The sequence below is a fragment of the Diadema setosum genome, chromosome 5 (genome assembly GCF_964275005.1).
Source record: "Diadema setosum chromosome 5, eeDiaSeto1, whole genome shotgun sequence".
NCBI classification, from domain to species: Eukaryota; Metazoa; Echinodermata; class Echinoidea; order Diadematoida; family Diadematidae; genus Diadema; species Diadema setosum.
This window is the reverse complement of record NC_092689.1, coordinates 19,749,309-19,769,682: the sequence shown is the minus strand read 5'-3', so window position 1 is coordinate 19,769,682 and position 20,374 is coordinate 19,749,309. Positions and strand designations below refer to the sequence as shown.

The window sequence follows — 20,374 nt, the reverse complement described above, 5'->3', positions numbered from 1 at the left end:
GACCATGGTGCCGAGAAAGGGTAGATTAAAAGTGTTCCCTTGGTATCATGTTGAGTAATAAATTCTACTTCATTATTTTCAGCATTACTCTTCATTATTTCATCTTAGCCGTAGGTTGAGGATCTATCTACCTAAACAGTTAGAAAAATGATTGGGAACAGAAAGGAATTCATAGTGCTATAAAGGATCATGAACCAGAAAAAAAATGTATACTATACTATAAGCAAAATGTAATGCGAGTGTTCAGGTACATCGTGCGCTAGCTAGTCAAACGTGTACTCCGTATTCATCGTATAGCCTTTAGATTATAATATTTTCCTCCTCGAAACAACCTGTTCACCACGCTCCGAAATTCCGAGCTCTTTGACATTTAATCTAATAGCTCCATCGAAAGCCGATGCTTTCACAGATACGTGCATGTGTGTGGGGGTATTGCAGATCGGGGAGGAGGAATGCATGGAATAATATAAATCGTGGAACGCGAAACTTCACGTGACTTGATACCGAGAAATGTATTGTAAGCATGCTTCATTCCCGTATTGTGTGGATACTGTCCATTGTTGGTAAATCTCAATGACCGAAGGATGCAAAGCGGTGCGAGGAATGACCTTATGATATTTAAACTGAAATTCATAGCTGTTTCTTTTTCTTAACTATGAGATGGTTTCGGACAAGATCTCGCCGTTGTGTATAGGTGAAACTCACTACATTTTTTCATCCTTCTGTTGTGTATTCACTCGTATATCATAAGCGATGTGATTGTATTCATTGGCAAGCAGAAACATAGAGCTAGACGTTAACCTTTCACAATGTTAACAGAAGTGGAAGTAATTCTGGGAGAACATGGAGCTGCTCAAGGCTGCTAACTTCTTGTCGTCTCGTATGCAGGGAGATAGTGTGATGGAAGATGCAAAGTGATGCGACATTTCTCGTGTCCTGAGGTCCCTGTTTGATTATCTGGCAGGTTCGTTCTCTCCTTTGAAGTCAAAATATGTCGTGATGGGACAAGATCTTTGGAGAGAAGAGGGGGCTTGGGGCTCGGGGCTGTATGGGGGGGGGGGGGCACAATACACCTGTTCTGACGTTAAGGAGATAGCAGTGGGAGGGAAATAGGTTGCTGTAGGACGAGTAATGTCAGCATTATATTATCTTTAGCAATGCTGTGCATGCAAATGCAGGCAGCAGCGTTTGCTTGAAATCCGTGTAGAACACACGCACCGACGTAGGAGAAGTGCAGAATACTTGATGATAATTGCATTTCATTAGAGATAACAGTCATATGTCAACATGCACGGATAGTAGATCGCCCATCGTCGCACTCGTGTACCGCACTCACGTGGTAAGAATGACATTTAACGGTTTGGCGATGTCGATTTGCAACCCTGAAATACGGGGGCATGATGTATGACTTTTCACCACATGCTGTTGCACGTGTACTTTTTTGAACTGTGTGCCGGGTTGACATCGCTGCATATCTCAAGTGGGTTTAATGATTAACATTATGCACTGTATAGCCTTGTAGTTAAAATCTCACAAGAAGAAAATTGCGTCATATCTACACTCGTATCACTAATTTACTTAGACGATGTTATCGCGTGATAAAACTCAGATATTTGTGTCTGAGTATCATGGTTGTTTAATAGCAAAGGACTTTAATATCGAGACAGTCGACACACTTCATAATCGTTGTTTTGATTCGTATCTATTCGTATCCAAAATAATTATAAATAACCATAATAGGATCTCCAGTAGATGGAAGGTTATAACAATAGACTTGTAATTTGCTCTTGTCTTAATTATCACAGGATCCACATGACTTTGATATAGATCCATGGCTTGGATTTTACGTGGATTGAACCGCATTGAGTTCTAAATAGAAATCTATATTTCATCCTGCAACTACACTGATATTCATTACAGAGTGTCATATTTGGAAACAGCTTGTATATAAAGTATTAGGATCATCATAGTGAGTGCAGAGTGCAATCACAAGAATTGTTGTCACTACAATGCTAGCAGTTACTGTAAAGCATTAGCCGTGGAGTAGAAGAGGATGTACACAATGTATATAATGTGTATATTACACGCACACATACATACACACACACATACACTTGTGTGGGTGTGTGTGTGTGTGTTGCGATTTTCATATCTACTGAAGAAAAGGAAACACTAGATGTAGAACCTTCTCTTTGTCAAAACAGTGTCTTTGACTTGGTGCTTCTGTTGTGTCCAGATGAACGTATACACTGTCGCTTTTTCTTACACACTAAATTCTTGTTTGTCAATTGCTCTAGAAACCTTAGATATCTAACTGAATTATTGTTTGGAGTCTTATGTCGCCAGCGTTCTCTTTTTAAGGAATGGGGTTTCAACCCTTCTATGTTCCTTTAGGCGTCTGGACAGGACTACTGACACTAATGAAAATATCATGCTGAACATGTGCAGACTAGCACAAAGTATCTAGGCCGTCGCTTCCACATCTCTGAATAAACTTGAGTCCAGTCACCCGCGACAGCGTCAGCTGTTGGAGTGTTAAGAATTACACAGCTTCCCTTCTACCGCATCTGATAACACCTTACGAGATCGCTGCTTGAACTCACTCGACGAAGCTTAAGTGGGACAAAATGATTACGCCATGGCACGATGATTGTTAGATAGTGAGAAGCATAATCTCAGAGAGGGCCTTTGCCTCAGCGATGTTGTCAGGAGTTCCTTTTTCCTCTTTTTTTTTTATCTTCCTCTTCCTGTTTATTATTATTATTATTATTATTATTATTATCATCATCATCATCATCATCATCATCATCATCATCATCATCATCATCTTCATCATCGTCATAATCATTGTGCGTTGTGCTAGTTATGTCGTATTTGATATGGAGGAGCATCCGCCTTTGACATGGCCGTAACTGTGACAAAAAAGGACAAAAATTTTGACGTTAACCATAGGTTACCTTTGATCATTCTTTTTTTTTTCATCTGATTTTCCTAAAAGGCGACGTACAATAAAAGATATCGGTAAATAATGCTTGTATTTTTTTTTTTCGTAGGAGGAGGTTGCATGAAAGATGGGCTGTTTTGCCCTTTGCTGTACTATCACTGCCTTGTGTTGTCTTACGTGGTATGAACTTCCGATTATTTTGCCTTTGAATTCTTGTGATATACGGAAAATCTAACCACAAAACAGCCTCATAAGCAAGGAGAATTAAGATGAACATACAAGCAGGTCGCTGTCGAAAAACCTGTCTAATTATGCTGATGTTGGCTGCGTCTTCGGCGAGGCAGATGCCAAACACGCATGGCAGCTCTGTTGATAATGGATCATGAGTGGTGACTGATACGTCACGATTTACCCAGTAGAGACTTGATTGATACTGTCTGCGATATAGCGTGGACAGACAAAATTTGGGGATCATTCCTACCACCACACAAGCCGTGTACCAAACCAATTAGCGTTTTTAGTCAGCAAACAAGGCAAAACGCATTGTGGGCGAAGCGACATCACCATCTGCAAAGGTGTGCTTCAGTGTGACCGCCAGAACGGGCGAATATCATTATAGACGGAATCTCTGGCACATGAACGTAACCCCAGGGCAATCCTTTCATTTCTATTGCTTCCCAACACGATGAATATGAATTAGGACGAGTTCGATCTTCGTGTCGACGCACAAGTCGTCTGCAGCCAACCGTCTATGTCTCGCCTGATATGGTGTCAAAGACATTTCCTGGGCGTGAGATTCAGAAGCATCTAATAGGAGTAGCTTTTCAGTTAATTAAAAGTCAAAATAAAAAGCTCTGTGAGTGCTATTGTTTAATCTTGGTATTCTAATTCTATGTAGAAATTTTAGAATGACAACATAATGTACGTTGTGGTGCATGGTAAAGCAGCCTATATACGCAACTTTTCTCGTGTCGCACGTAGACAATAGAGGCAATTCGTATTTATTTCACATTTTAGACAAACCACAAAATTTCAGGTTTGCCAAGGTATTCTGTATTCACAATGGTGGGGGTATTGCGAAACAAGGTTTTCGTTCTTTGGAATATAGGAGTATTTTATTGGTTTGATACCCACCAGCTGAAGTACTGCCGTGATGGAAACTGCACCCATCACCAACAAACAAAGAAATATACCACGGCTTGTGTTTTTTAAGCCTGAGCCGAGATCTCACTGCAGTACATATCCTCGGTGGATGTTGAGGTATAGAAGTATCAGTGGTCGCTGTTGTTGCACAGTGGACGCGCCTGAAGGTGTTTTTCACCACGACGTTTGAAAGCCTCAGTGCGATCAAATGACAATCAGTCGAGAGTTGAATGCATGCTTATTATTTGCTGGGATGAAAGAAGACAGGCTGAATAATGTTACTTTGAATAATTCTGCCTTCTTGTTTCACATGCCCAAATGCCTTGCCCAGCGAATATTTTCATTTCTGAGAGTTTGCCAATTTTTTCTTCTTTACTTTCTTTTTCCCGAAAGAAACAGTGGATTCGTTCGATTTATCGCAATAAGATTTTTAAACAAGATTTAGCAGTCATAGTCATTCAGGAACTGTCAAAATGTTTCCCTCCTCACAGAGTATTATTTATTGCTCCAAACATAACACATCTTTGTATTTTTTTTTTGTTTGACCCCTTGCAGAGAGCTGATGTCACTTGTATAAAACACGAGTCACAGTAATTACGGTTTCCATTTTGATGATAAAGGGAACATTAGTTATGCGGTTTGCGATTTAATTATGAATGTACATGTACAGAGAACTTACATTTAGGAATAGTACGAATATTTATTCTGGGAGAGGTAAAAAATCAGAAAATAAACTGAAAGCAAGAACTGGGAAAGGCGGCATCGGAAGGTCGAATTGCTTTTATTTAAATAGTAATGCATTTCGTTGATATGATAATGGGAGGGGATAAAGTTTGAAATCGAAGATGACGTTCACTATACAATTGTGTTGAAACAAACTGACATGTTACAAGCCAAGAGAGAGAGAGAGAGAGAGAGAGAGAGAGAGAGAGAGAGAGAGAGAGAGAGAGAAGAAGACAGAAAGAGCAATCGAGACAAAATGGGATGTCGAGAAATAGATACAGGTAGGTATAGGTTGACAGTGGCTGATACGTTGAGATAGATGAAATAAAGGTAAAGTGTGTTTGTGTGTGTGTGTGTGTGTGTGTGTGTGTGTGTCTGTCTGTCTGTGTCTGCGTGTATGTGCGTATGTGTGTGTTTATGTTCGCGTTTGTTTTAAGAATACTGGTACAAGACAGTGTCTTTGCTAAAAAGAAGAAGAAGAAGAAGAAGAAGAAGAAGAAGAAGAAGAAGAAAAAAAAACCAAACAGTCGCCAGATCGCAACGAATCGATTAAATAGGAAGCTGTGTAGAAGGGCACATGCTCTCTAGGGTGCTTCGTCTTATTCAGAGTTTATTTCTTTCAAAACGACGGCAAACGGCGAATTCCGCATCGCGTTAAAAAGGCGCCTCGGAACCATTCGAAGATTTTCTCTTGCCTCGTGCATGCCGTTAAAGAAATAGATCGATCGTGGAGGGAATCGTTAAACTGTCCACGGGGAAACTTTAATGGAGTCGGAATCATAATGTATTTGAGGCGAGACTATTTTGTTACCGCGATTATGCCCATTTGTACCGCCGACACGTGTTTCCTACGTTTGAGTGTGTGCATGCATGTATGATATTAACCCTCTATGTGCCATATTTATTTCTTGTCCGTAGATTTGTGTGTGAAATTTGTGCTCATTTGACCCATTAGCACAGAAAGAAGTTAATGTATATGCAATGTATTCTTATAATAATTATGTTGTTTGAGACATTTTTTTCCATTTTTGTTTTGTTTAATATGACCAATACCTTTATTAGATTTTACGAACATAAACATTAAGTATTGCATTTTGAGTAATATGCAAATCATCAAAACGTGGAAATGTATACCAGAAAACATAAATCAAATGAAGACATACAGCAGTACCTCTCCTAGAATTGCTTCATTATTTTTTCGTCAGTGACATGACAAAAACACGTACAACTTGTTTTCTGCCCTGTACAAGCGTAGGCTCCTAAGGAAGGGAACTGTCCAGACAAGTTGCCTATTAGGCTGTTTCATTATGAACCAGTGCGCATGAACTGACTAAACGTCTAATGATTAGAAAGTGGAAAAGACAATTCATTCCAGCATATCACGTCAGGACCCCGCTTTATCAAAGATATAATCGATTATAAATTTCCATACCACACAGGCTGCCATAGACTAGAAATCAACTATATAATCAATTATAACTCTTCATAAAACAGGGCCCAGGTCTACATACAGAAGACACCGCAGAATTAAATTCGTCCCTCTCAACCTTGTAACATGCATTCTTTGTCATGCGAGCAAGGAATGATAGGATATAAAGGATACAGTCCAATCAAGACAGTGTGAGTTTTGCTTCATCAATATAAAGCAACTAGGGAGAATACACATACATACACACATACACACACATGTACGTACACACACACACACACACACACACACACACACACACACACACACACACACGTGTTTGAAGTAGTCAAAGTTTGGAGTATTTTATCTGTTCATGATGCAGATTTGGTCAAAATTATTGACGGAGAAATTACGCCAAGGAATGTAATCTATAATCTATATGCTGCTGTTTTGTTAGCATTCCAATGGCGATTTTAATAATTTTTGGGTATATAATAAGCGTGGACAGTCCGGTTGGCACCAGCAAGCAGAAAGGGAAGTAGAAGATGCATGATGGAGAGCAGGAGGAGTGACACCATTGCCCCGGAGGATTCTAGGAGAGACGAAATATCGCACCCCGATGACACCACTATGATAATGTATTTGAAAAGTAGTAGCCATACAAAGATACCACCTCTCTGTAAAGTTGACCTTTCTATATCTTTTTCTCTTTCTTTCTCTTTGGAATCCCTCGAGAAAAGTACCCATTCAGTTTTCCTCCTTTAACCCTTTATAGAATAATGATGAATCAGATATTTTTTTTTTTTCGTAGTTCACTAAATGGCTAATGTGGGATTATTCTACGTGGGAGTTGAAGCTGCATAATTCAGTCCATTCTAATTCTCTTCAATTCAGATCGATTTGATTCAATTTTGTCTAGTGTTGCTTCTCTATTAAAATAGATATCTGGCCTTTAATTCGTCGGGTATTTCTAACACCTGCCTGAAAACAACATAGATCATCATGTCCCAAGGAAAATATACTCTTCTTGGAAAAGAAATAAAACATTAGAGAGATGAAAATAGAACAGCGAAAAAAAAAGGAACCTGGTCGAACACAATAGCAATACAAGTACGAAGTATTCCATATAACGAATAACACAACAAATTGTTGGAATCATACAAAAGTCACATTTAACATTAACTCATAAATAACAATCGAGATATAGCTGTACGTATTTCATGATTATTAAAGTATAATTGTACATTAAACAAGAACGCTGTCTTTGTGAAGAATTTGTTATTCATGATTTATTTTCCTCCATTTTTTGCCTATGGTCATGTCTGTCTATTCATTAACTTTTTAGGAGGTATATAAACAGTCTTTCTTGAGGTAAAACACTGTATTTAGGTAGAATTTTCTGCATCTCGTGTGGAAGTGGAGAGAAGAAATATGTAAATCAAAAGACAGTGGAAGATCCAGTTAGTATTTACACTGTACATCTTCTATACAGTGCTAACAACTGGGACAGTACAACATATATCATCATCTTTAGAGGCATTGTGGCTTTACAATCCATTTTTTGACGAAACGCCTCGAAATACCCGGAGTGTCTTTTTTATCGTTCGCACGTATTGTTATCTTTCCCGTGTGATATTGAAGTGCACACATTCTTAGTGCGCGTCAAATTGCCTCAAAATGAGTTGTGGGCCAACTGAATTCTGTACCTAGTATGTTATTTCTTGATGTATTCCATCTACGCTAGATGTGAGCTTGAACGAAGTGCGTGCTTTTAGTGATGGCTGACGTGTGTTTTACAAACCAAGGCATGACGTGTATAAACAGATGCGGCACAGCCATGGCTCGATATGTTAGTGCCTTCAGAACAGGGTGCAATATAAGTTGGGGATAGAGACAGGAGGGATATAGGACGGTGGGGGGGGGGGGATAAGTTGGCGAGGTTACCCCAGCCTCGATTCTGCCACCACGAGGGAACGCTACGACTTGAGGGCGTAAATCATTTGATGATGGATTTTCATCAAGGCCGCTCACTCCATAGTATATCATAATCTAAGGCTCACTCTCGTGAATTGGCATCTTGAAAAGACACTGCTCTTCATACGTGTAATCTGCAATATCCCTTTATAAAGCGATTTACCCATCGATACTTAGCGACAACGTTAGACTTTTCGGTTTCCCCTCAAATAACAGTTTGAGATATTCATCTCAGTCTCAGCTTTTTACATGATTGTGATGAGTCAGTCACTTTGCTGACGATGGTGTAGGTGAGTTTAGCCTTCAGTGAAGCAGGAGGTGTCCGTGTGAAGGCGAATTACTCGACATTTGTCACTTTTTGCGTGAGAGAGATTGGCTGCAATTGCCTGCCTCTCTTGAGTAATGACCTTCATCAAGAGATGCGGAGAGTTTCAAATCAACGAAGAATTCATGGCATTGCCAACAGGTATACGCGGCCGCCATGCACAATATACTGATCATAAAAAGGATGATGAGTACTGTTTTCCCCCCAAAAAACACCCACATCCAGACACCCACATCCAGACACTCTGACCTTTCCATAGTGACGAAGGAGAGAAGATAACGCAGATATAAAGACTGGACAAAAATCAGTTCCTTCGTCTCTTCCCCTCCTCATAGCACAGCAGACACATACAAACGTTCACACAAACGTACGCCCCCCAAAAGAAATCAACAAAAACGGTGATCACCAAAATATAGAGAGCTTATATTCCTTTATGTCTGTTAGTTACTTGTCTTTTTATGTGGCCAGTTGTCGATTGATTTTGTCATGTCAAATCCCAGCATTTGGTTACGGCAAAATACGAGGAAGGATCAGTCCACGCAAATCTCCATAGTTTCATTTCTCCCACGCAGTTATCATTTTCACGAATCATCGCTGAACGTCCAATATCCAGATGGCGTCAGAAGAGATGGCATAAATCGGTCGATCGGATTTACCCTGAGTAATCAATCACATTCTTTTTCGTCGACAATCCAACCGTCTCAAATGCTAATACAGATATTCGCATCGTTTTGAAGAGTGCAGTATGCTGAATAAGGGCTAGAAGAGAGAATTGTTTCAATTTCATTATACCAGAATTCTTCAGGCGATGAAATGATGGCGCGCTTGTAATCTGCAGGCTGGCGACCTGAAAACGGTTCTGTGATGTAGCAGATCCATAGATTTTTTTAAACGAACGTAAACCTTGGTTAATTTATACGGTTGTTTTTGTTGTTTGTTTTTTTTTCATTCAAAAAAGTAGCAATTAGGAACAAATGAAAGCACATATTGTTTTGTTTTGTTTTGTTTTGTTCTGTTTGTGATTTTTTTTTTCATGACACGTTTGGATAAACGTGTTTGGTATATTCCACTCTCCTGATGAATAATGTTATGATAAAAAGAGATATCTGTTTGTATATCAGCAAAACGTGTATGATGTAATTGATAAGGATTTCTGATCTAGAAAGATTGGTGCCCAGTTAAGATAATGTATTTTCTCTTCGCGAATCCGATTTTTTTTTCATCCCCAAGCGGACTTTCTTTTTGTTAGTCCGTCGAAAGTTAATCTAAAACTTGTATAATTGTGTACCCTATTTTATTAATCCAGCACGGTTTTGATTGATAGGTTTCTATAAAGCTACGTGCATATCATGTCAAATATAATACTACCTCTTTTCAGTCTATCAAATGTTGAGTTAATACAAATCACAGTGACATTTTCAGTGGTAAAGTCAACAATCGATTGTAGTATTTTATTAAGCTATTTGTGTCGATTGAACTTTTGTTAATTAGCTTCAAAAGAGTATACGATATAAATAATGTCTTGTTGTTGCTATAATGGTATAATAGTAGTAATAGTGTATAATATAGTTCATGTATTCGTTGAGCCAGTGCTTGGCTCTGGCTGGTCTTGTGGTAATGAGTGCGGATCCATCATTTACCGTTTTTTTTCGATGAGTTTACAAGCTAAAAAATGTTCACTGTGATTTTACATTGGGGAATGGGTTTATCACCGCGCTGTTTCACCCCAGCCTAAAAAAACAACGACAGAAACGTGGCCACTCTCCATTTGTCCAGTGAAGAGGGAGAGAGTGAAGTGTGTTGAAGCACTGGCAATATAACGGTAAATCGTTGTGTATGATACCATCTTGTGAAGCCCAGACCGATATATGTGTACGTGTTTTAACGCATGTAGAGGAGACATTCTATGAGAGTCATTAGGATTAATTAAACCAGAAGGAGTGAATGGAGGGAATGAAAGGAGGATTGTGTTTGTGTGTATGTTGGTCTGTATGCATCTATTATGTTCGTCAGTTGAATTGAAGGTGAGAGGGAGAGAAAGGGCAGATTTTTTTTTTCCCCTGACGTAATAACATCGATGCAACGCGTTGATGGAAGAAGAACTGCTTGTTTATCTCACAAAGAGCAAACATGACTTGAGTGCGAATCTTCTAAATCACCGCGGTTTGGAACGTACAGTTATATGAGCTGAAGGTACTCAGAATGACTTTATACAAGAGGAGGAAGGATGCCCTCCGGCGGCCAACGTCAAGACAAAAATAAGGAAATATTTCCAGCCTTCATTTTCTTCCCTGTTAATGCACCTGCAATCACTCTCTTTAAATCATCGTGTGCTGACGTAGACATCGTGCCGAAAACCATAACTTTATGTAGTCACGCGGGAAAAAGACGCGCCACTTAAAGTAATCATGATACACCATACCTCTTTACGGGAGGGGACGTGATGACTAGCATTACAACCCCCCCCCCCCCCCATGTTTGTTCCGGGTCATCCCACAAGACAGACACCCATGAGTCATATAGTCTATGAGTCCTACAGCCCACGAGTTCGACACTAGGTAAAAGCCCACGAGTTCGACAGATACAACGCGGGGTTCAATGTGTCGGTCTCGTGGGCCTTGTTTGCCTATAGTGTCGAACTCATGGGCTGTATGACTTGTGGGCTGTATAACTCGTAGGCTGTATGACTCGTGGGTGTCGGTCTCGTGACGTATACCCGTTTGTTCTCTCATTTTTTTTTTTTTTTTTTTACTGAAAATGGTAAATTATTAAGACGTTGTTTTGGAATGGGTGATGCAGAAAGGTATATAAACCGTTCTATTGTGCAACTTACAGTTTTAGTTAGAAATGACAGTCAATGGGATTTTTTTTTTTTGCATTAAAGATATAAAGAAACTGAAATTTGATAAAGATATGAATCATATTCGGTGAAAACATAATTTCTCATTCTATCCAACAAGGAAGTGGTGTGCTATACCTATGGAGGATTTTACCTATAGAAGGAAGATAAGGGTTGATGATATTATTAAAGGACAGGTTCACCTTAATATACATGAGGATTGAGTGAATGCAGCAACATTAGTAGAACACATCAGTGAAAAATTAAGGAAAATCACACATTCCTTTCAAAAGTTACGAATCTTTTGAAGTTTCTTCTTAGTCACTGCTGGATAAGAAGACTACTACAGTTTATGATGTCACGTGCGTAGAACAATACAAGGAAACTGAAAAGAGAATTTCACAAAATGTCGTTATTTGAAGAAAGTGCACATTCCCTTGAATTGCCACTGACTTATGTTAAGGGTAATAGTATTCCCCTGCCTTCCACTGACTTATGTTAAGGGTAATAGTATTCCCCTGCCTTCTGAAAGAGACAAGTCAAGTACTCCTTTATCATGAAGACAAGTGAAAACATGTGTAATTTTCTTCATATTTTCTTTATATCGTTCTACACATGTGACATCACAAGCTGTAGTAGTCTTTCCATCCAGCGATGGCGATAGTGAAACTTCAAAAATTCATAGTTTTTGAACAGATTGTTTGATTTTCCTCAAACTTTCACTGACGTGTTCTATTGATATTGCTGCATTCACAATGAAGGTGAACTTGTCCTTTAATCTCATTAAGACTCCATCTTGCTCTATAACTGTGAAAATGGTTCCTGTCACGTTATCATGACTCACCAATGAGGATACCATGTAGGAACCAAATTTTCTCTATACTGGTTTTTGTTTCTCTTCCTGTCTTTGTTATGCCTATCTTTAGTTTGTTTTCCTGCCTGTTTCGTCCCTGCTTTCGTTCTTGTCCTTGTTACAGCCCCTTCTTTCTGTTTGTTTCGCCTGACGTCATGATATCAAAATTTTCATACATGACTCCTTTACAAGCTATGCTTCTCTTGTGAATTTCTCTTTTCCATATAGAGCTACAAAATAGAATTGTATTTCTTACTTCTTTATTTATCTGAAAACAAAGTTGATATTATTATAATTGTCAAATATCCATGTTTTGTTGAAACTTATGTGATTAAAATTCCTTAAAATATTATGTACTCATGTAAGCGTTATATATATTGGTTTGTATTACTTTATGTGGAAATAAAATCATTTGAATTGAATTGAAAGGTGACAACTGCATGGAGATGGCTGACTTCGTGAATATCACTTGATAGATTGATAACAAGAAGTCCTGTTGCGTAACGATCGTCAATAGATATTAGAATATTAAAGCCACTTTTTACCATTTGCACATGAAAAAAAAACAACAACAACACAGCCTTAGTGTTTCAAAATAGTTCTAAAATTATGAGCTAGGGATAGACCCACTAATGTAAACATGTTAATCAGTATAATCAATGTTAAGTAATGTTAAATATACAAAATATGAAGAATACTTTTATCAGAATCGTTTCTCGATTAAACTGTCTACAGTTATGATTTATTGAGAAATTAGTGATGCAAGTATCTCCTAAAATTCGTGGCTTTATTGCGAAATTTTATACGGTGGGATGTTTTGTGATACAATTTTACTATACATGTGCATTATATGTGATAACTCGAACATCTTTTTCATCACTGCTCCCAATAGTAAATAGTGACTTTAAGATCGGAATGATTTCAAGAAGCTCGTTAGACTTCTCATAAGATCTGAGATAGAAAAGCAAGTTGTCGCTCTGCAAACGTAAATGAGCGGTATGTAAGGACGTTAATGTACACCTACATTCCGCCAAGCTATGTACTGTAGTATCCTTAATTTGCCACGACATTGATAGCCTACACTAAGTGAAGAGCACGGAAACTAAAATCGCAAGGTTTAAGGGGCTTTAATGAAACCCATGGATCAAGCGATCAAGACGGCAAATTATGAAAAATTGACTGGGGGAAATTGAAAGGACAGGTATATACTATAATATAGCGCTTTTCCTAAGCTGGGGATATATCGTAAGTATCACGATGTAGGCCTACTCACTATAAATATAGAAGTGGTGTTCTCATTTTCGAACAAGGCAAATGATATCGTCCATATGCGCGTAGGTGTAGGCTGTTTAAAAGGTTCACCTTTAGAACGTAATTTGTCATGAATTTGCTCCCCTCTTCTATCTTTTTCTTTACCTAGGGTTTTTTTTTTTTTTGTCAGTCTTGAATTATTGTAACAAGGGTTCTAAAAGACGAGGACTGCACAAAGGGGACAAACCAAAATAACTCCCGGTGTAAGTTCTTCTTTTATTAGGGCGTACTCCTCGTTTGTTCATAATTTCAGAAGTCTTGTCACAACTCCAAGAACAAGTGACATTGTAGTTGCAACGATAAACCTCACCCCCCCCCAAAAAAAAAAAAAGAAAGAAAGAAGCAATAACAAAATGGTTGCTACCATCGTGTACGTTTGACGACAGTAGCAAGGTGCTGTGGGATGGTGGCTGTCGCTCCTAGCTGTGCTTGCTTGCACGGAAGAACTCCTCTCTGCTCTGTCTGGTGAAATTGCTGCACATTCTGTGGGTCCGTCACACCGATTTAATTCGTCTTGACTGCAGAATTAGATGCCGTACTCCCCCGAGAGCAATGCGAACTTGGCCCCTCTATTGTGTCGCCCGACTTTCTCGGGCGTGTTTTTCTTGCATGAATTATGCACGATAGGTGCTTGTCGTACGATGCGGCGGTCACCGACCACCAGACTCCCCGCTACCCACCTAAAAGAGATAGGGTAAAAAACCGCTCTCCTTGCAGCAAGATGAAGATGACATTTAGATGTAGAACACAACTTAAAGCCTGCAGTCAAGTCAGTCTATGAAGTGCATGGCGAAAATAATAATGTCATAGACAGACAAAAGGATATAACTGTTCTTAGTTTTTCCATTAAAATAAGATAAACTTTTTTTTTTACTGTTTTCTACGTCATTTTGTTGTATTACACATCAAAATACCCGCTGGCCCTGTACGCCTTACAGCGAGAGAGGAAGAAGGAAATCATTTAGGGAGAAATCAACCAATGCAGTGTTCTTTTCACTTTACTAATTCATTAGGAAACCGATATTGCTACAAGAAATGATAACCACATACCAGAAAAAGAACCGCGATGAGCATAATTTGCCTAGTGCAATTCATTTCATCGTGAAAGGCAAATAATTCATATCACATTTACAATATTCAAAATCAAATATCTTAAATTCCTTTTACATTTGGCGCATTTGACGAGATTAACGCAAGAATAGATTTTAATGAGTTTTTTTTTTTTTTTTTTTTTTTTCACCAGCTCAGATTGCCAGGGGACCCAGCATTAATACATGAGCATGACTATACAGCTTTTAAACTTGGTGCCGTTTAAGCGTGGCTAGCCAAAAGACAAACTGGTATCCCGTTTTCCCGGACGTTTGCGATTGGAGTCGGCTCCAGTAAAGGGGCACAAGAATGCTCCAGCTGCGTTTTTCTTTCATACAATCTTTTCCACTCCAGAGCAGGTGTGATATCAAAGGAGCCCACACATCTTCTAAGACTAGTAAAACCATTGTAGAGCATTTAGTCAGATGGGAGCGTCTTTCAGTCCTCACAATTCACCTAATTTTACTCATCGATTAGAATAGGGATGATTGATATAATGTGTGTGTGTGTGTGTGTGTGTGTGTGTGTGCGATGCTATTCATCATTATGATTGTGATTACGTTTTATAAGTGTCATCATTATCAGTTCTTAGTCGTATGGACCAGTATAGTACCAGTCCCGTACGGTAGATTGTGTCAATTTTGTGTCACTATAGCTGTATCATTTCAATATCCTGGTCAAACAGAAAATAGAATGAAAAGTGCATGTTCTCTGTCCTTGACTCCTCTATCAGCGTTTGAAAAGTGATATCAAGTCTCAGATGTCACCGCTACAAGAGTTAGTTGAAATCGGCCGACGAGAGCAAGAAGGAACTTATCTTTTTTTCCTTTTTTTTTTTGTAGTGACAGAATGGATCATATTCGAGTATTTCTAAAATTGAATGTCATAATTTACGTGATGTATGCTAGTCAGTGCTAGTAGAGTACTGCAGACTTCCAGAGCACGTATGTCCATCAGGACAGGTCTTCCAACGAGATACAATCCAAACGTGTAGAGATTAGTTTGTGTGTAATGACGAGACAGCTTCCATAACAAAACGTAATCCACTCACATTGCAGATGTTAAGTTCACATCTACTCCTTGATATATATAATATACTCCAAGATGATGAGTAAGCATAGTAATACCACTGATAAACTGACTCATCTACTTGTATATTCATTTTAATGATTAATATGATCAGGGATAATTTGTTTGGAAATGTTTGTCAGTTTTGTTTTGGTTTTGAGTTTCCAATGTGGATTAAAGAAAAAAAATCTTATCCATTTTCATGTGAATGGACAGAACATGTAATATTCTTCATTTAATATTGTAAATACATAAAATTGAGTATTTCATGAAAGAGGCTAACTTATTTCATTCATCAGCAAATGTATCACAAACCAGAAATTTGTCAAATGATATTAGACCAAAAGCCAAATCAGAGTGCATTATATTTATAGTTTTGGTGTGTTTTTTTTTCTCTTTTTTTTTTTAACGAACGATGAGTGATCTTATCATTCTGTGATGAAACACAAATATCATGCCGTACTTCTTAATTAGCCCGTGGTTGAACATGTCATATAGATGTTAATATTCACCATGGAAGAATCAACAGCAAATGATGGTGAACTTAAAACCATGGCGGGTACAAATCACCAGCTTTTTGATGTACAGTTGTCTTTGCTCACTCGCTAAGCTTGTCAACTGTCCTTACATTTGTAAACGAGCGCATCAATGTACGATCCCAGGGGTCCCAAGGCTAGAAGACTAGGTCTCCGAAGCATTGACAGGATTTGATTGTTGCCAAGCAACCGTCTCCAAGAGTGTGAATCAAACCGATATATAATATAGACAGGGTGACGGAGTTTAATTTCATCTCGCTACTCATGAATGTTCAATTTGACAGAGAGGGAGAGGAAGGGAGTAGGAGAGATAGAGATAGAGAGAGAGAGAGCGGCGGGGGGGGGGGGGGGGAGGGGAGAGCGATGAATATTGAGCTGGAGCTTCAACTCTCTGTTGTGCACGAAGCATCGCTTATTTCACAGGGGATTTCAATGTCAAATGTATTCCATACTACGACGCCGAATAGCGTAATACGGTACCTTATCGTTTCATGGAGTTCCGCTGGTTTTTTTTTTTCCTCAGTCTCGCTTTGATATTAATCTGATAGGTTAATTGAGTATAAGGTGCTGTGCCGAGGGGTACTATCGGTTTTGTACTAAACAAATTTTCTCCCGGGAGAAACTCGCTCACGCTCTTGAAATTTCCCACGTTGTTGTCCTTGCCAAGAAGGGTACGTTTTTGTTTTTGTTTTTTTGTTCTGATTTGTTTTTAGCTTGCTGTTTGTGTGTTTTCTGTTTGTCTATACATGTTTTCCTGTAGACAGCTTTTCCAAAAAGCTGTCAACGGATTTGGGCAAAATGTTCTGAAAACGTCAGGAATGCATTTCTGACGCCGCGGAACAATGTAATCAGGTTCTGGTAATGAACCCGTCCGCCGTCTTGATCCAAGATTTTTTTTCCCCACATATTCCATTATCATTATGAAACGGTCAGTGTCAGCACGTTACGTTAACTCCTCCTCCAGGAGTACCTTGACGTTGGTCAAATAATGCAGGATGACCTCATGGCAAGTTCAATAACACCACACTTTTTCATCTAGATATTGAACACATCCTAGATTCGGCAAGCCAAAATAGTTGGGCGACAGGATGCTTTAAAGAAAATGCTTCTGGGGCTACACGACATTAGGGGATATGAACTGCTTTGATAGAGACATGTGCTTTGTGAGCACTTTGTGATTATGTTATCCCATGCACGCAACATTCATTAATTCACAGACTGTACACCACACGCGCACACACGCAAATACACGATACTTCATGTGAACACAGAATATCATAGGCAGGTGTGCATATGCGTCAAATCTGTAGAAACTTCTTCTCTCCCGACCTATATAGTAAGTGAGCTATTCCAGTCATCTATACGGTATACGTGCTGAATACATTTCAAAACTATAGTCATCCAGTGCGTACTTTGTTGTTATATCGCAAAATTCTTGGGCAGGTTTTCTAGCAGTCAGGAATAACCTTTGTTATAGAGGTATGAGTGCATTAAATTTGAGTGTTACGTGTAAAACAAGCCAATCTGCTCATGCTGTGTAGTTAAGTGCCTCTCTGCGATGTGGCGCCATCAAGGCATTGTATCCCCACGAGCTAAGCCTTTTAAAGCTGAGCACTTGAACCACTCTGGATTGATGATATAACTCTTCTCGAGACTCAAAATGTATGGCAACACAGCATCAGGTGTCGTGCTCCAGATTTCAAGTCAGTTCAATCCAATAATAGCGACATATGATGGATGATCTCGTATATATGAATACCAATCAAATCGATCATGAATTTTACATAACGAGAGGAGTTAAAAGAAATTGAGCAGCATGCATGCCAGTGGGAAGAATGCAAAAAACAAAATATGTGAACAACCCAACCCCGAGAATCCTTTAAAGGAGACCTCCGGATGATTTTCAGACTTTTACGTTAGAACAACTATAATACCGAGTACAGACTTTCAGAATTTATAGTGATTGGGTTGAGGAAAAAGATCGTTTTCAAATTTTACAACAAAATGCATTGAACAAGGATGATGACATGGCAGCCTCACCATAAGAATGTATGAGTTGGGGCTCAAGGAAGCAGAACAAAAGAAGATGGCATGCATACATTCTACACAAGTGAACTTGTTAAGCAAGTGGTATTGTATAAATGGAATTACCCTGCTCTATTTCTGAAATTTGTGAGGCTCCTATGTCATCAACACTGTTCAGTGTAATTTGTTTAAGATTTTTCAGAGTATACAGGAGTTTCTCTGCTCAAGGACCACAATATATTCCACAAATCTATACATGGAGCTGTCGATTTATGTACTATGATGTGAAATTAGGAAAATCGTCTGGAATGTTCCTTTAATAATTTCATATACGAATGTGAACGTTACAATGTCAACGGGGAAGTGACGATGCAAGCTGTTACTATATAACTTCTTTATAATATTCAAATTCACAACAAGAAACTGCTATTATCTTACTTCTGACGTTTAAATGATATTTAATCAACTAGCACAGACAAACATACACAAGGACACACACATACAAACACCCAATGCACAGACAAACGCGATAACAGATAAACACTGGTACTATATCACACGCTCGCAGACACAGGCGGATGAATATTGCATGATTATCAAACAGTGTCAAAGGTGCTAGTGAGCGTCTCTGTCAGGGTTGCTTTGTAATTTGCCCCCATGAATACATTCATGTTTACCGCCATACCAGGCACAGCCAGGGTTCAGCCGATCACAAAGTCGTCATCTGGTTTTAAATCTTTGAAGCGATACGATCAATCAGGCAACATTTGGCGTGACATTTTTGACAAGCCACCGTGCACTGCCAACTGAAATTCGCTTTTCAATGATATTTCCAAAGCAGTATAGTAGTTCTACGTCCTTCAGATGTTAATCCATCGAAAAATCAATTTCTAATCAACGTGTCGTGATACATTCATTAGGAATATGTTTTCCACAGATACTGACAGAGTCGGGGAACGCAGATATAATCACTGTAGTCGTGACATTCCTTAAAACCAACACTTTTTTCGCTCTCTTTCTCTCTCTTTTTCATTTTCCACAGGGTTCAAAGTAAGGTCCTATCAGTATTCAACAAACGCAAACTCCAACCAGGCGAGCTCTACGAGCTCAACAAAATGGTCAAGTAAGTAACGTCCTCGTAATATTCAGTCCTGTAATATTTAGTCCGTATCTAAAGTGATGCATATTTCATTCTTCCACGGTCATCCGATATCTATGACGTCTACAACCTGTCGCATTGTAAACGTGCTTGCATGCATTCACAATGAGGTTTTATACGAATGGAATTGATCATCATCGTTTTCCTTCTAGACAATCTATCAAAAGACAAGTCTACTAGATGTGGCACCAATGTGCTTCTACAAATTCAGTGTTTATTATTACTCTTTTTAGTTTCAGTGCAAATTTTTGTGTAAGGTTTACTACTCCGGAGTTTTATTCATTCGAGAATGGATTCAATCACTAAATCGTATCGTGTACAAGCATTTTTTTTTTTTGACAGAAAAGACCCTAAAAACTTAAAGGGATAATATAGTTTTGGTCGAGATGGGGCTTCACGTTTCCCACCTTTGTGTGAGAAAATGGGAAACATCTTGTAACAATGAAAGAGCATACTATATTCTATGAGGAATTCAAAGTTTAATTCATGAAAATTGGCTTTGAAATGGATGAGATATCCAAAAACAAAGAGGTCCTATCTATAGAAGGTGGAACCCACCTTTTGTTAGGACCATTTTTAAAACTTTGTTTGGTGATATCTCAGCCATTTCAAAACCGATTTTCATCAAATAAAGAATTGTATGCTCTTTGATATTTCATGAGTGGTATCTAATTATCTCGCAAAAAGTTAAAATCTGAATCCCCAATCTCAACCAAAACTATACCATCCCCTGAAGTGAAACATTCCAGATTGCACTTAAGTCGTTCCTCCTTCTGAATGTCATCATTGCCATCGAGTAAATGCACTTCTCACAAACCCGGCAAGGAAATATTGTGACATTTCGTTTACAAAACCCTGTCTTAAATAAGCAAGCGTCGACGCAGTCACGTGACCAGCTATATTTGTCGAAGCCCACAGGGTCTGATTAAAAGGTCTGATTGGGCTTTTCAGATGCTTTCAGTCAAAATAGCTCT

The 20,374-nt window shown here is 38.8% G+C and overlaps 1 protein-coding gene across 1 annotated transcript in view; it reads left to right on the top strand.

Annotated features, from left to right (window-relative positions):
* LOC140229184 (uncharacterized) overlaps nt 1-20,374 on the top strand; it is a 46,721-nt gene that overhangs the window by 15,951 nt on the left and 10,396 nt on the right. The window contains exon 2 of the mRNA XM_072309450.1: nt 19,284-19,364. Coding sequence (XP_072165551.1) covers nt 19,284-19,364 — 81 coding nt within the window. The remainder of the gene's footprint in view (nt 1-19,283; nt 19,365-20,374) is intronic.